Raw genomic sequence first — 16,908 nt, 5'->3', positions numbered from 1 at the left:
CTATCACTCGTCTACATAGATGGGACAACGACGTGTAAAAACGACGGTTTTTACGGAGGCGATTTAACCGTCACTTCATCATAATACCTTGTCCTAAATTAATCTCTGTCTCTTTCTCTCTCTTTTTTTCTTTATTTTACTTTGACATAAATTGTCGTCGCTGGGTTTTTATATCATCTCTTCATTTTTTTTTTTGTCATTGTGGTCCTGAAAGTCTGCAAAATACCAAATTAATCTCACTCGTAATAATTTTGTTAAAATTAATCTAATCAACGAGTTGATAATTATTTATATAGACATTTTATTAATTGAAATTTTTTATTTTATTTTAAAAACTCGTCTAAACTTTTGCAAACAATCAGGACCATGCAGACTGGAGCGAATATTTAATATATTATCATTAAGGCTGGGCTGTAGTAACCTCAAATCACCTCAAATTGTTTTTGGCAATTTTTGAATTGTTGATTTGTTTTTATCACGTAAAAGTTGTTTATACATGTACAAAAATGTGGCATAGAGGGTGGAAAACAACGTTTTATAGTGCAAGTACAGTAGTTATTGCATAATAAATCATTTTCCACTGGTCAGCTGATGACAAGTGCATCCGCCATGACACCTTAGACTTCTAAGAGTTCATGTTTATTTTCTTTTTTTTTTTTTTAACTAATATAAATCAATTACATCAATGAATATTTGCGTTTTCCACCTGAATTGGAACCGAACATCCATTTTCGACAATCTGCCAATAACTTTTGCCAAGAATTTTCTAGAGGAAATTTGGCTACAGCCCAGCCTTAACTCATATCATTTTGTTTCTGTTTGTTTTTTTTTTTTTATCTTTTTTTCTTTTTCAATTAATAATAATTATCAAGTAATATGATACAACGGCAATGGTCAACTAAAAGTCGACGTTCATATTAAAAACACATCTCCATGTCTCTCCTGCCTTCGTCGTCTCGTTGATTAATACACTACATACTATATTATTACGATTTACAATATTAATTAATTATCAAATTATTAATTCAGTTATTAGAATTACTTTAGAATATTGGTACTCTTTGTGTCACCTTCACTTCTTTTGTGTACACATATTCATTCGTATTAATATTATTTATTAATTTTTTCACACTCTCACTTGTTCACTTTTCTCTCATTCTCCTCCTCCAGCGTTTATTTAATACAGCTTTTTTCGACATTAAAAATTATTAATTATTCTCGTCGAAAGTATAGTTGAATCGTGAGTAGAGCCTTTACTAACCATTTTATCAATTATTAATTTTATTTATATAACTTTATTATCCATTTATTTATGTATATATTTTATGCATATGTATATAAATAAGTGTTTGTACTATAAAAAAAGTAAAATGTCTGAAGAGTCGGGGATAGAAGTATTTAATATTATTATAACTTAGTATAATTATCATCATCATTATCAATTAAAATTACAAAAGCACGAATTATTAAAAAATAAAATCAATTGCATTCAATTTTTTTTACATTTTATATAATTTCTCACATAAATTTTCGCAACACAATATTTCACAGTTCAAAGCACACACATTTTTCCTATAATTCATATGTATAATGTTAAGTATGTTCTAATTTACAAGGATTTAAAAATAAAATTTATAAATGTGGCATAATTAAGGTTGATATTCAATCCCCGACTCATGTGATGATTTGTTACAATGCGTTTGGTGAGAATTAGGTGGGATATTAAAGTATTACTGTGTAAATCCGCGTGTAATAGTGCGAATCGCTTAAAAATTACACAGCTTTTATTTATAAATAGGTTAGCCATCAATTATTAAGTTGGTCTTACTAACAATATAATCACCTGGACGTATTAGTCTTACGAGTTACTCGATGTTGCATGGATCTTAATGGTCTCCACACAATTGGATGAATAAGAAAAACAGAGCTAATAATTAGGACTACGCATGCGCAGAAGCGTTATAATGCAAAAGAATTGGCTTATGCGCATGCGTAGTCCTAATTCTTAGCTCTGTTTTTCTTATTACACCCAATTATGTGAAAGCTTTAATTCAACAAGATTCGAAATAGTCTAGTAGCCATTAATTTTAAGCCTTATTTTTAGATGCATTAATTAAAGGATAAGAATAAAAATTTGTTGATCGCGAATTCTTGTAGTGGTCAATGACAAGAGCATTTGTGCAAATTTTTATTACTCGGAAACAATTATTACTATTGTTTATCGAATGTCAAAGTTTTGCAAATTGCGTTTCAAAAATTTTTTATTCTTATTCTGTAATTAATGCATCTGAAAATCACACGGATACTAGACTAATAGATCATTTGATGCAACAACAAAGTTGTTTACTTAAAAATTATTAACGTTAATCAAACGATCTGAGTGTAAAATTTCTCAAAAATTTTTATTGATGTTAAGAAATCGAGTAACTCGAATTATTTTATTGATTTTTATTATTTAAATAATTAAATAATAATTATTATAATATACCAGGGATATATGTTTGATCGTTTGATGTGATTAATGCGAGAGGGCCAACCACTCTATTTTTTTATTTTTTATTTCAAACACATTATTTTTAATAATTCTCGTTTACGTTGCTTAAGAAAAATTATTGTGCCGATAATATGTTGGGTTACTAGTGAAACCCTAAATAGGCAGTGCAGTACGAGTGTGTCCTTAAGCAATCTTCAGGCAAGCTTCGGCCTAATATCACGTTTCGAGTCCATTGCTCTTCAGTTAATTACTTTTAAAATTTTTTTTTTGCTTCATTATCAATTAATTACTTACAATATTGATTAGGTTAACGTTGCTTCATCGATAAAAGGTATACAGCACGTGTTTATAATTTTCTTTGGCGTATGTTTGTGCCATTAACATCCCTAAATGTGTCGAAATGTTAACGTTGAGCCGTCGAAAACACTTCGCACACTTTCATTTATTTATTTATATAATTTTTTTTTTGTTATATAAAGGGATTACTAAATAATTTCATTTTTTTTTACCTATCACTCTACATTTCAAGATAATTATCGATTTCATCGACATTCGAAGTCTCCACGAACGATTGGAAACGAATTGGTATAGTGAAAATGCAAGATATGATGTTTATTACCAACCAACTTGGTTTATTAATTGTTCTTTAATATCATTATTCTTTATTTTATTGCCGATGATTCGCTAATTGAGTCGAATCGAACTTTAAATATATATTCTTTAATAATTTTTATAGAGAAACCGCTCTATAGTACTACTGAGATGATTGAAGAATATTAGTAGATAATGTTAAAACTGCACTTTTTTTCTTGCATTCTTGTTAATACTTTATGTATCAGAATGACAATTTTACATTGGTCCTCTTTATCTAATCCAGTACCTACTCTACACAATCAATACATCATCAGCATGCACTTTCCAAATGTTCACTTTGCCTTCGTCTGGCTTGTCTTTGTCGAAATTGATGAAACTCAGCCTTCATTGCTTGCACTCTAGCCTCAATACTATCTCGTGAATAACGCGAAGGTTGATGATACGTTGTTGTATGGACTTGATGTATGTGGGGTAATTGCATTGTGTGAATATGATGAACAGGCGGTCGCTCTTCTCTCGTAGGTGTTGATGCGGAAGTAGGTGTGGGAGTACACGATACAGGATCAAATTCGTAGTGGCCATCAACGCTACCAACATCAACAGCAGTGTGAGCATGATGAGATATTTTTACTGGTTGATCTTGGAGTTCCAGCCAACGTCCAAGAAGTGGAGGAGGTGGTGGTCTATAAGGTGGTGGTCTCCATTCTGTCACAGTGCTTCCACTACGAGAACTTTGATTTTGCTGAGAAGTATTTTTGCTACCGAAACCAGAGCTACTTGATCGACTTTCTGGTGATGTTTCATGAAGATCAGGTGATGCTGCAAGCTCTGGAGCAGATCGAGCATGCCTTGCGTGCCTTGGTGGTAATCTAGCACGAGGTCTCCCAGTAGGTTGAGGTGGTGATGAAGTAGCAAGAGGATGAACTGGTACAAATCGCTGGGATTCAGCATGAATAGCCTTTAATGATGGCAGCTCTTGGCTGTAACGTTGATGAAGATGTCGCAACTGTTGGTGATAGCCTGGTGGTGTTGGATAGGATCTCTCGATTGATGATGGTTGTCGAACAGAACTTAAATCACTTAAATATACCGTTGGACTCCATGGAACTTGAACGCCACTCGGTGAACTCGCAAAGAAGGCTGGTGAAGTTATGGTACATATCGTAGGCTGTCTCATTAGAGGATTAGTAATTCCAAGATAAGCAGCTGGTGGCATTGATACAGAAACACCACTTCCATCAGATCTCAAACTCATTTGACTGGTTCCAACAAGTGGGCGTCGCCAGGATGATTTAAGTCGACTCTTCTTTGGTAAAAAACCACCATCATCACTACTTGATGCATCCAGGATACTATTGTTGGCTGAACTCAGTACTGAGTCCGCTATCACAAAGCGTCCATCAGCTGCTCGTGAGATTTTACCAAGTGGACGACCCCGGCATGAATCCGGGGTGTCTGGATTCAGTATCTCTCGCAGAAGACTTAGACCTGGTACTCGGCTTTTTCTAACTCTACAGATAGATAAAAATCACATTAGTAACTGAAATTGTAAGCTTTTAACGATTTAGCGATTCCTCAATAAAAATCTTAGTCTCCTTTTTTATCAGTATTTTTTAGACTTAAACTCAAAGTGTTTTTATATCTTAAAGTAAGAGTATTTGATTGCAGTATCTTTAATATAAATAGAATAAATTTAGAATAATGTGCATTTGTGATTTTCATTTCAAGATTCGCTAAGTCGTTTAAAAATATACGTGCAACGACCACGTTAATAACAACAATATAAATAAAACAATCAACTTTAATAATTGATAATAATCAAGGATACAGGTGCAGGCGAGGAAGCATGCGCATGCGCATTCCTGTGCATAATTGGGCGTGAATTGGTGTGATAGGAAATTAGGTGGGTAAGAGTGAGTGGAAATTTTTCAATTGACTTTTTTTTTTTAATTCAATTTTTTTTTTTTTTATCATTCAATATTTTTTTTTATTTATTTTTTATTGTTTCGTGGTAGCAATCGTGGACTTAGGTGCTCCGTATCTCGTCACCTTTTTTCCTCCTTCGGGTCCGGCGCAGCAGGGAAAGATGGGGGAGAGAGAAGTTTGTAACACAACGATTACATTCACAGAAAAATAATGTGGTAATAATGATAATAATAAGAAGAATAATAATAATAAATATAAATATAACGCTAAATAATTCAATATTACTTGTCTAGGCGGTGATATTAGGGAGCAAATAGATGTGATCAATATTTTAGATATTTTGTATTTCAGTGTCTAAATTTTCTCTGTGCTGTTATTATTTGATGGAACGTCCAGTAATGATGCTTCTTACATAATGACATTTGATTTACAGATTCAAGGGAGGGTTTTGGTTGTGATTATGAATTATTTAATGATTAAAAAAGCTTCAATAAACCACATTAGTGACATGAATTAACGACGATATATTTCACGAAAAAAATAATAATTTTTCTTTTAGTAAAAAACGAATATCACTTGAATTATTAAAACAAATATAGATAAAAGTAGTTAATAAACCATGCAAAAATACTGATAATCGAAATTATATATTTATAATTATTATTTTATTTAAGATATATTTAAATTTAAATACGGGTATATTCAGCAAAAAATCAGCTGAGCATTTGTAAAAGTAGATAGATATAAATAGAAAATAGATAATAGTGTAAAAGCCAAAACGGCTGCTACTCTCGGCGATAATAATGATAATATTATATAATAATAAATATATAGATATTGATAAAAGTAAATATAATATCGATTATTGAATTCTAGTAGTAGGACGATACACTGAATAGTACCGTGCAAACAAACGATAAAAGAGCGACGATGAAAATCCGAATAGCAGCTGTGCACAGGAGAAATGGGTACCTACTTTTATTTTGTGCGGTGTATGAGTGTATTTCATATTTATTGATCGTCTAAAATTGAGAAACTGAAAAGAATAAAAAAGAGGAAGACTAAAATCTGTAATAATTCAAATGATCCATTGAAATAATTAACGTATGTGGTCGCGTGAATGAAAATGGAGAAATAAAAGTTATCACGAACTATGATTATTTTCGTGCGTTTTAGCTGATATGAGAAAGAAAGATAAATGTTGAAAAAATATGAAAGGTTATATATATATACATGTACACTGAGAAAAAAATTTTTGCTATTCAAAAAAATAATGTTACTCAACGTTCAAAATGATAAATATATTAATTACAATGATTTTTGTTAATAGAACAGAAAACGTAACTTTACACACGGTCGGTAAAACACCACTTTCCTCCCTCGTTAAGTAATATATTATTTTCAGAACTATATCTATAAAAACAATAGCATGTAAATTAAAAAAAAAATATTTCATTGCGACAATTAAAATTTTTGATTTTATTACTTGAAAAAAATATGACTTATTGATATAAAATTTTTTCCTCAGTGCACGATGCAAAATAGTTGATTGAAAAAGATGAAATGAAAACATGAAGAGTTAAAAATAGTTATCAAAGCGACCACACACTGATTTTCCTAAGATCTATGTACTCCCTAGGCCGCCGAGCGAAGGTAGAGGGTACTGACTGGAAGAACTAGTGAGTCCTAGCTGTTTGCTGAACTGTTTTGCTCATCTCATCTACACTCATGACAATCATCCTAAGTAGACAGTAGGTATTGGATGTAGTAGTAGATTAGTAGGTCCTAGCAGGTAGTAAGATTGCAGAGTGGAGCGGTAGTCTCTTTTTTTATAATGTTCGTTTCGTTTCGTTTTTGATCGATCAGTCATGTCGATCAGTGACTGGTCTGGGTACTGGTTTGGCTAGCGGAGATTAGGCTTACTGTTCCGCCTCTCTATGATAAACACGCTGTCGTATTCTCGACTATCGAGATGTAGTGCATGGTGGTCACGGTCACGATTCAGGGGAGCCTCGTGGACCTGCTCCGAGGTGGCAGTGACGGGGGTTACTTGCGTAGGAAGTGGTTGATGAAGAGGTTGTGGTTGCGGGTTCAACGGGCTGCAACGGGTCAGCGTCGATACTGACTCGCCGCACGCGTTTAAGTTTGTCGACCTACAGAACATACAGAGGACAAGGTGGACACCACGTGGTGTAGTTGAACATCATTTAAATAGCTATTCAACGAGATCAGTGATATCCTTTTTTGTTTGATCTACATGTTACTTCAATACTCTCATCAAATTTACATTTTATGTCTTAACTTTTCCTCCTATATTCCACCTTCTTTTTAATCTAATATTTTCCATTATTTTACACTTGAGAGTCAATCAAAAAAGCTTCACTGTTTCACCAAAGCGATTACCCCAGTTCCTCTCACTAATTTACTTTTCATTCTTTTCCTTATCCTTCTTTGCGCATATTTTATATCTTATATTATTATTATTTTTTTTTTTTTATTCATTAAACTTCAATTAACCTAGCGCAGATCGAAGGATAATTAAATTCCTGGCAGTGGCTGAACCGTCCAGCCCGTTCTGGATATTATGTAGGCACATGGATGACATCAAGATCGATGAACGACAAAAATCATATAATCATTTATTATTTTAATGAATTTTACAAAATAATTTAAATAAAAAATAATTAAATTAATTAATCATTTGATTTAAAAAAAAAAAAAAACATCAAAAACGTTTATATTTTCATTTATTCACACTGAGAGAATATTTATTTTAGAGAATTTTAATTAATATTCTAATTCAATAACACAGTATGGAATAATAATTCACTTAAATATCTTTTAATTGAAAAAAATAGTTAATTTGAATATTAAATCATTCAATTAGTATTTTAAAAATTTTTCTAGATATTAAAATATCTCTCAGAGTGATAAATAAGTGAATGAATGAATTTTTTTAGTCATGAAAAAATGATCAACAATCGAAATATATAATGACATATTCTGTAACGTAATAATAATCCAGAATAGGCATCACTGCAGTCGTATTGTGGACTTTTGGATGCCGTATAAATAATAATTTACGCTTGAATATTTGTTTTATACGATAAATTGTCTATATTTTATATTAATAAGTATGTCAGTTAATTATGTGATTGCGTGCTTGTGTGTTGAAACGTTAGCGAGGGACGACCTGCGTGCACGAGGAATGTGATAATCGAACCGAGTGCAGGGATTAATTCGTCCGTTATGTTGAGTAGTTTTCCGTGTTATAATAATATATTACTGCGTCGCACTCCAACCTCGTCCAAAATACCTCTGCTGCTGCGGTTTAACCTGCCGGTCTTTCTAAATACATATCTAAGGCTCACTGTTTTCCATAGATGAAAATCAGAAGATAAAAATCATTTCCATTTTCATTTGTCTTCTGATAAAATATTATTGAAACAATCCACTACATCCATTTTTTTTATCTCCTTTCATCTATTGCTCCAATACATATATAGTCCAGTCAAAATGCTTCGAAAAAAGGGCGAAAATTTGAAGTTCCTTGGATATTAATCGATCTAGCTTGATAACCATATTTTTAGTTTTTTGTTTAGAAAGAAATCGCATTTATTTTATTAAATATCTTGAAGACAACGCATCGGAAATCAAAACATGGTATTTATAATTTCTAGAGATTTTTATGAGGAAAAAAATGAGACCAGTCTCAACTTTCTACAATTAATAGTTCTCGAGATATTTAATTGTTAACGTGAAAAGTACCACTGTTTTTTAAACAATTGATTGTAGTTCATCAACAAATAAACTTTTTGAAGTTTTTCTTTTTTTAATCGGAAGCTACATCTATGCCAAACGCATTAAACAACTTGGTATTAATTAAATGTCATTACTTTTTAAAATAAAAAATAGAAAGTGCTAATTGAATAGAATTTATTATAATACATGTTTTATTTTAAAAAAAAAGGTAATCAAGCTCAATCGATTTATTTTCAACGGACTTCAAATTTTCATAGTATATTGACTGAACTAGATATATATATATACACATGTATAAATAATTATAACTCATATTTATACATGTTTTTTTGAATTTACTCTAATAAATTGATCGTGAGAGGTATCGTTATTACTGTGGTGCTTCGGTGGCCTATTGCTCGGGGACTTAGATGCTAATTCTTGCTATTCCTAGATTATAATTCATTAAATTCCTTTCAAATCGCATTTGTAATAGCTTATATCACATAAATACTACATTTACGAGCTCTGATTATTGTTAGATAACATTACATGATCATTTATTTCAAACAATTGTTGAAGTTCACGATGATAGATAAGCAATGTATTACAGATGCGATGAACAATTGATAATATAAAAAAAAAATAATTTCACGATTCCTAGAGTGGGACGTGAGTAAAGATAACTTATTATATTTTAGTAGTGATAAAGATAGAGTGAAGAAATGTGAAACTTACTTTTTCAAAGGCACTGTTCCGTGGGGCCCCTGGCCGGCCCCATTTCGGGCATCTGTAGGTCGGCAGGCTACCAGATTATACGCTGAAATCAGTTCTATAATTTTACAAAAAATATATATTAATTATTTATGTAAGAAACTCATCCTTAATAAATGAATATCGCTGAACTCTACCACCAAGAAGTTCATCTAATATTTAATATAAAATTTTTACCTTTCTCTTGTTTTCGTCGTTTCCGTTTATTACATATTTTAACCGCACATATGCTGAGAATAATCGCAACGATGAAAAAAAGTATACCACCTACAACTCCGGCAGTGATGGCCTTGTGTTTTACACGCGCGGGTACTGGAAATTTAACTTGCTCTGTCTCACTGTGTGTTGTTGCAGAATGAGCGAATACCTTAAAGTAATAGGTTCTTCCACCAACCAAATTCTTCACTAAAATAATACCAAGTTATATTCCATTAGTAAATTGATTTTAAATACTTTAATAATCAATTGTTAAATAATTATATGTCTCCATCGATACATATATTTGTTTAAATTAGTTCATGACTAAGACTAAGTACACATCAGACGTCATTTTCCTTAACTTTGAATTGGTCCTGTCATTTTCAATAAACTATTTCTTTTAAAATATCTTTCGGAACATGTCTAGAATGTCACTCCATCCCTGCAGGGGGTTAAAGTTGCAGGAGATGACGTAGGAGGGTTTCTAAGAGCTATTCTTGTTGAAATTTATCAGCGTACATCCTTAAAAAAATTTATTTTAAGTAGGGGGGTGTGTTTTTAATAACGCAGCAATTTTATTGTCATTCAGAATTTTTTTTAATATAATTAAGTTCATTTGGATATATTTTATATTAATTTTTTAGGTGTGTATTTGCTGGATTTTTATCGTTAACAATTTTTTTAAGGGATGATTGCCATGATATTAAGGATGGACACCATTCAGAAGACCCCATCCTACCACCCCTAGCAATCTCAACCCCTTAGGGGAGTGGGATGACATTCTAGACAATTACCAATCTTTTTTTGTTCTGTTATTTTACAATATCATTTACCTAAGTAACTAGTTTCTTCAGGACGAATTTTTCCTCTGTTGAGATCCTTCCAATGAGTATCAGTTTTATACTTGATATTGTAGTATTGAACAAGATGACTTTTCTCCAAAGGATGTTGCCAAGTAATAAGAAACCCATTACTGATTTCTGTTATTGTTAAATTTCTTGGAGGTCCTGGCCTTGGTCCAGCTGTAAATGAATAAAGTTTCACTAGAAGATCATTTAAAGAATAATTTTCTTAATGTTAATAATTATTAGACAGATTGAAGAACATTTACAGAATTCCAACTGTCACGCTTATATATTATTTTAGAAGCAATATTCTGTGAGACTAATAGTAGAATTATTTTCGTAATAACAATAGTTAAACAACACCAATATCCTTCGTCAGCGACAGCTGGAATATGTATTACCTTGCATTTTACGATCTACTGAGTGGACGAACGACTCCGTTATCTGGAATCGCTGACTACTCAGCTGGACAATTCAATTATCTCGAGTTTTCTTTTGGAAAACTTCTTATTTTTAGTTATATCATTATTTTTCTTACCATTCTGATCTGACGTAATACCTCCAGAATTTATTGGAGTTGTTGCTGGCGGTGCAATCCCAACATCTTATTGAAAATAAATACAAATCAATAATTGAACTAACAAGAATCATATCTTTGAACAATTTAATAAATTATATATTTTTACCAAGTGTTCTTATCGCAGTTATTTTACTCGTCATATTGTCACTGATTGCATTTTTCCCAACTACTTGAAACTCATAAAGCGTTCCAGGCGATAGACTATTGATCGTTACTGATGTACTACCGGAAGGAGTAACTGGTATTGGAGTTTTCCAAGTTTGCGTGCCAGCTTCACGATACCTGTCAATCAAATTTTCATTTAAATAAGCAATAAAAAATTTATTATTAATTTAATTTATCTCTAATTATTGGAAAACTCTAGTAGAACATTGACTTTTTTTTTTATAATAAAAATAAATATTTATTAAACTCATTGTCGAGTAAAGTCAATAAGTCTGTAACAAAAAAGATGCTGAGTAAGATTTATTCAGCCCCTGTTAATGCTGATATCTTTAAACAACATCATTTGATCTGACATAATTATCGTGGTAGATAAGATAAGTACTATTAACTCACCAAATCGTATAGTCTTGTTTGTAATCAGGACCACCGGAATAACCTGGAAGCCAATGAAGCGTCACCGAAAACTGTGAAGGAGTTCCAGTGACATTGTAAGGCGCATGTGGCTGAGATCCTTCTACAATTAATTGAGTTGATGACACAATTGTTGCAACTTCATTCGAGGCAACACATTGATAATGTCCAAAGTCTCCCCGACGAAGTCCCTCTATTGTAAGATTTCCCCCTACAATTTTCGCTCGATTACGTTCCAAGGGAGCACCATTACCCTGGAAAAACAGTCAAATTTAATGATGAAGATAAAAACTTCATTTATTAACTGACTTGCAATACTAACTCTCTGCCATTGGATTGTCGGTTTTTCCGTTCCTTCAGCTTCTTGAGCATCACAACTCATTTCCACTGTTTCTCCAACTTTTCTCTGGTACATTGGCTCTGGTTCTATTGTAAAAACTGGTGGATTTCTCACAAGAACTTCCATGTGTCCTGATCCACCTTGAGTCCCATGAGCATTGTAAGGCGTACATGTGTATTTTCCCTGATGATTCTCGTTGACTCGCGTAAAAAGTAAAGAACCATTATTCATTATCACGATATCCTTAGTCTGATAAGGCTCAAGAAGACGTTTATCCTTGGTCCAAGTGACATACTGAAGAGGAGGATTAGCTTTTATGTAACACTGAACGACACCAGCCAACCGAAATGGTAAGAATTGAACTGTTGGTGTAAATGTCACCTTTGCGGGATCTGAAAAATTATTATCAATTAGCTATCATATATATTGGAATAAATTTATTTCATTATTGAATTCATGGGTTCCCATGTCTAAACTTTTATCAATTTATTTTCTAGGCCATCTTATTTTTTCTTATGCTATTTTTTTTTCTATTATTATCACATAATTCCCCGACACCTGCTTTATTATCTTTAAATTCGTTAACTACAAACAATTGTATTTGCCTTTGGCATGGTGTGATCCTAGCATTGGATCCATTCTGTTGGGTCTGTTTTTTCTTTAAATAAATAAATAAATAATTAATACTTACATTCAACATTTAAATAGGCGGTAGCACTCTGAGGCTCACCAATACCATTCGTTACCTCACAGAGGTAAAATCCAGAATCATCGGCACTTACTGGATTGATCACTAGACTTCCGTCCTTTCGGATGGATACTCGTGTTTCTAATTCAGAAACTTCAGTAACAGGGGCACCTTCACGAAACCAACGAACTGTCACATTGCCCGGGAGAGCTTTTGCTTCACACGGAAATTGTACTTTTTCACCTTCAAGTTTTGTTTGATTTGTTGGTGGTATAGTTATAATAGCTCCTCCTACAAAATTCAATCAAAATAAAATCTTCAATCTCTCTTTTTATCAGTGAAATGAGGGAAAAAATTTATTTTAGAAATTGAATAAATCAAAGCTGTAACATCATTCCTCAAATTACTCCTATTTTTTATAAGAAATCATATCGGACAATCTGTATAATTGAGTAATCGATATTTGGGGTGAAAAAAGGGACTTGGAAGCGGAAGTGAAGCTACTTTGACTAACGTGAATTTTATAGCAGCTATCGGGCCTTGGTAATGCACCGAATGATAAATTTTACGACCACTTCAGAAGGCGAATGTCACGATTCTACAGAGAATATACCTTCAAGATTGAGCATAAGATCGTCAGCAATAAGATAAGAGAGTTCAATTGACTTTTTTGGGAATGAGTTAGAAATATTGGGGATTGTTATATGAATCATACCAGCGATAACAACGCGTGCTGAGTGGCTAATTTGACCCTCTCCATTTCTTGCGATACATGTATAGTCACCAATGTCCTCATTCTTGATTGACGCAATTCGTAGTTCCGTGCCCTCATTGAAAATTCCGATAGTACTCGAGGTCGTAACTGGATTGGCATCCTTGTACCAAACTATTTCCGGCGTTGGTGTACCCTCAGCTTGGCAATTTAGTATTATAGCATCACCCAGATTGACGTAGATCATCTCTTCGGGAGTCATGGTAAATCGTGGTGGTGCTAAAAGAAATTTTATCATTACAAAATTGTTTTATAAAGAAAACAATTAAAATACCTTCTAATATGGTTTAAAATTGCTTGTGTTGATGAATTTATTCTTAACTTCCCATTGCAATGGGATCAATTTTTGAATTCGTAAACAAAAAAACCAAAAGATGAAAAGATTACAAATTTGAAGGATTATGTACGTATTAGAATTTTTCTTTCAGAATATTAAAATAAATAAACCAAGTTGTATTTAATTATGGACAATGTTGTTGAAGGTTTAATGAAATAATGAAGTAAAGTGATAGAACAAACCATGAACATCCAAATGGAACCAAGTGCCATTTTTAGGACTGTTTGGTGATCTGTTGAGGAAGACGACCTTGCATTCGTACCATCCTTGGTCATTCTCTTGAATATTGGTGAGGTTGAGACTAGCGATACCATAATGTGAGTTTGGATTAACTCTTGAAACTCTTCCTTCGTAGCCTTCTCCACTGTGTGTCGGATACGACTCGTACCAAATGTAAATTGGTATTTCCTGCCCCTTGCACCAACACCAACACGCATCATAAATGAGGGATCGTGGCAATGATATGTCAGTCAAGCTGGTGCAAGCAAATCTCGAGCGAGCTTTATAACTCATATACATAAACGTAACCTCTATTGTTACTACTAGAAAAGCACACTTGCACCAGCTTGTCATTGAATAAGAATAATGAGCCAATGGATGCAGAGCATGACATGGGTGTAACTTCCGATGAGTAGGCAGCTTCACCGGAAGTCATCTACCCGGCTGAAAGCCTCGTATACAGATATGTATCACGTTGATAAAAATCACCGAAATGAATAAATCGATAGTTGTTATTCGCATGCCAATGTCTGAATTTTTATTTCATTTTGCTCTACTTTTTTTTGGAATAAAAATAAAATGACTATTACCATCATCTACTTTTGCTATTGAGTATTATAACTACTGAATGAGGCAACTTTGTGTTAGCATGCAAGTAGCGTCTATTGATTGGTTATTTATGTAGACTAAATATTAGTTAAAATATAGATAAGAGAAAAATATATTTCATGCTTTGTTAAAGGTTTTATCAACATCATCGAATCTCTAAAGTCCCACATGTAACTACTAGTGTTTGACATAAATTCTATTTGTAGCCTGGCCTACTTGCTACGATCGAATTCAATATTAATCGGTCCTGGCGCTTTCTAAGCTCAATAGATATTACCTACAACTCTAGGTCTCCATATCGTGTCCGTTGCGTTATTCCGTCAATAACGGAAATAACATCGCCGGCCACGAGATTATACGTTGTTATACCTATACGACATGAGTTGCAAGATATGAATCAATATGCAGAAACATACTATTTATGAGTTTCTATATCAAGGATGTATCCATATTCATAACCTAAACATTCGTAATATTAACATTTTTAACTACAATTATCATTCGGTATGTGGGGTTTTTTAAATTTTATTTTTCATTATTCATAAACGTTTTTAATTATTATGCAACCACTCATAGGCATAAGGTGAGAGTTGATTTAGGTCAGACGGAGTCTGTCGGGCGTATACACTATTCTCAGCGGACAAATTTTTATAATTCATCCCTTAACGACAGGGTGGGCTTGGCAAACTCTCTCACTACCAGGAAACTTTACTGCCGATGTAAATAATCCTCTCTACCCTTCTCTGAACAATGAGAAAGCCATTATTGTTCTCGATTTTCATCTTATTGCTCTATTATTAATTCTCATGAGTTTATAAGTACCAGGTGTTGATTTTTTTTTCGACACTTTTATTTCGCTTTTGCTCTTTCTTACAGCAACAATCGACCAAATTTTTCCTTTGTCATAAAAAAGAAGAGGAGATGGCTTTTAAAACGGACTGAGAAGTAAATTTACTGTGTACAAGTAATAGTTTTTTTAACTATTAAAATCAAAATTTTGAATAATCGTGATAATAGTATATTACGCACCGTGGGAGGAAAGTGAGTTTTTACAGATGTGTGTGAATTTACATGGAAAATTATGTGGTCTGTGATAATGACACAGATGATTTTCTAATTTTCTGTGTGAAAAAAAAACGTTACTTTTCTTCACCAAAACAGAAAAGGGAAATTAAAACTTTTCGCAGTGATGTGACAAAAATAGTACATTTCATACCTAGGGAGGAAAAGTAGACTAGCTCAAAATATGGGTAAAATTGGTAAACACATGATTCAAGATAATCTAATTGTCCTCTCTAGGGTTGAATATAATTTTGTGTAATACCTATGAGGAAAGTTCAACCCCCCACTAATGGAAAAGTGAATTTTCCGCACGGGTATGACGAAAAAATACATTTTTTTGATTATACATTTTTATTGTGATCGATTATTTTGAATAGACTTATCTGAATATTGATTTGTTCTAATATTTCATAAAGTTTAAATTGAATAAAATACTTTATTGTGAATATTTTAAATTCTTGTAAAAAATATTTTTAGTTCAATAGAAATAATGTGACTAGAATGTTGATGATATTTAATAGCAATGATGAAAAAATTAATAGAAGGATAACGAGTATTAAGATGAGAGTAAGTCAAGCGGGTCGAGTAGCTTTCATCTGATGATACATTTCTTCATCTTTTACATCTCAGGTAATAAGCTCTTGTTCACTCATACATTGGGTGCATCGAGGGCCAGTAACCCTGACACACTCGAGTGCTTGAAGACTGGGTTTAGTAGAGTTTGCATTATGCACATGCGACCTCTTACTCGTATGGTCATACTCTCTCTCCAAGATTCTCTTTTTCTCTTCATAATATACATCGGTCTCTTTTGGTGTTCCAACCCCTAACGTCATCGTAACCACGACCTAAGCTTATACACGAGGCCGCGAGAGGTGCTCTCTGTCCTATTTTTAAGCCAACTACAGGTTAACCGGCTAACAGTCAATCGATACCCCTAGCCAGCGTCTCTCAAACTCAACCCTTTACCCTTTATTTTTTCTTGATATTTTACTCATTCCCACAAGTACTTCAATTAGACAAGTTATGGCTACTGGCATATTGCTGAAAATTAATTGTAAAAGCTTCGTACACATTTGCACGCGTTATAGAACATTGGTGGAATTTTATGCGGGTTCCTCTTTCATCCGCAAATGCTTGACCCAAACCACCA

At 33.0% G+C, this 16,908-nt stretch overlaps 1 protein-coding gene across 6 annotated transcripts in view; it reads right to left on the bottom strand.

The window, feature by feature from the left end:
• Positions 1-3,270: 3,270 nt before the first annotated feature.
• The window catches only part of tutl (turtle), a 38,110-nt gene continuing 24,472 nt past the window's right edge, over positions 3,271-16,908 (bottom strand). For 5 of the 6 annotated variants that reach the window (XM_035094960.1, XM_035094966.1, XM_035094961.1 and 2 more), the window contains 11 exons: positions 14,048-14,273; positions 13,472-13,747; positions 12,760-13,047; positions 12,051-12,460; positions 11,711-11,982; positions 11,259-11,434; positions 11,111-11,176; positions 10,561-10,749; positions 9,707-9,934; positions 9,494-9,587; positions 3,271-4,599 (listed from right to left, as the gene is read on the bottom strand). In XM_035094960.1, the coding sequence (XP_034950851.1) occupies positions 3,399-4,599; positions 9,494-9,587; positions 9,707-9,934; positions 10,561-10,749; positions 11,111-11,176; positions 11,259-11,434; positions 11,711-11,982; positions 12,051-12,460; positions 12,760-13,047; positions 13,472-13,747; positions 14,048-14,273 (3,426 nt within the window). In that variant the 3' untranslated portion in view covers positions 3,271-3,398. Of the gene's footprint in view, positions 4,600-9,493; positions 9,588-9,706; positions 9,935-10,560; positions 10,750-11,110; positions 11,177-11,258; positions 11,435-11,710; positions 11,983-12,050; positions 12,461-12,759; positions 13,048-13,471; positions 13,748-14,047; positions 14,280-16,908 lie in introns of all 6 variants that reach the window. The other variant, XM_035094965.1, reaches the window with a different exon arrangement.

Source organism: Chelonus insularis, unplaced genomic scaffold (assembly GCF_013357705.1).
Source record: "Chelonus insularis isolate UGA/USDA-ARS -01 unplaced genomic scaffold, ASM1335770v1 contig_131_pilon, whole genome shotgun sequence".
Classification (NCBI taxonomy): domain Eukaryota; kingdom Metazoa; phylum Arthropoda; class Insecta; order Hymenoptera; family Braconidae; genus Chelonus; species Chelonus insularis.
Note: the sequence above shows the minus strand (reverse complement) of the source record. Positions and strands in the feature narration are given on the sequence as shown.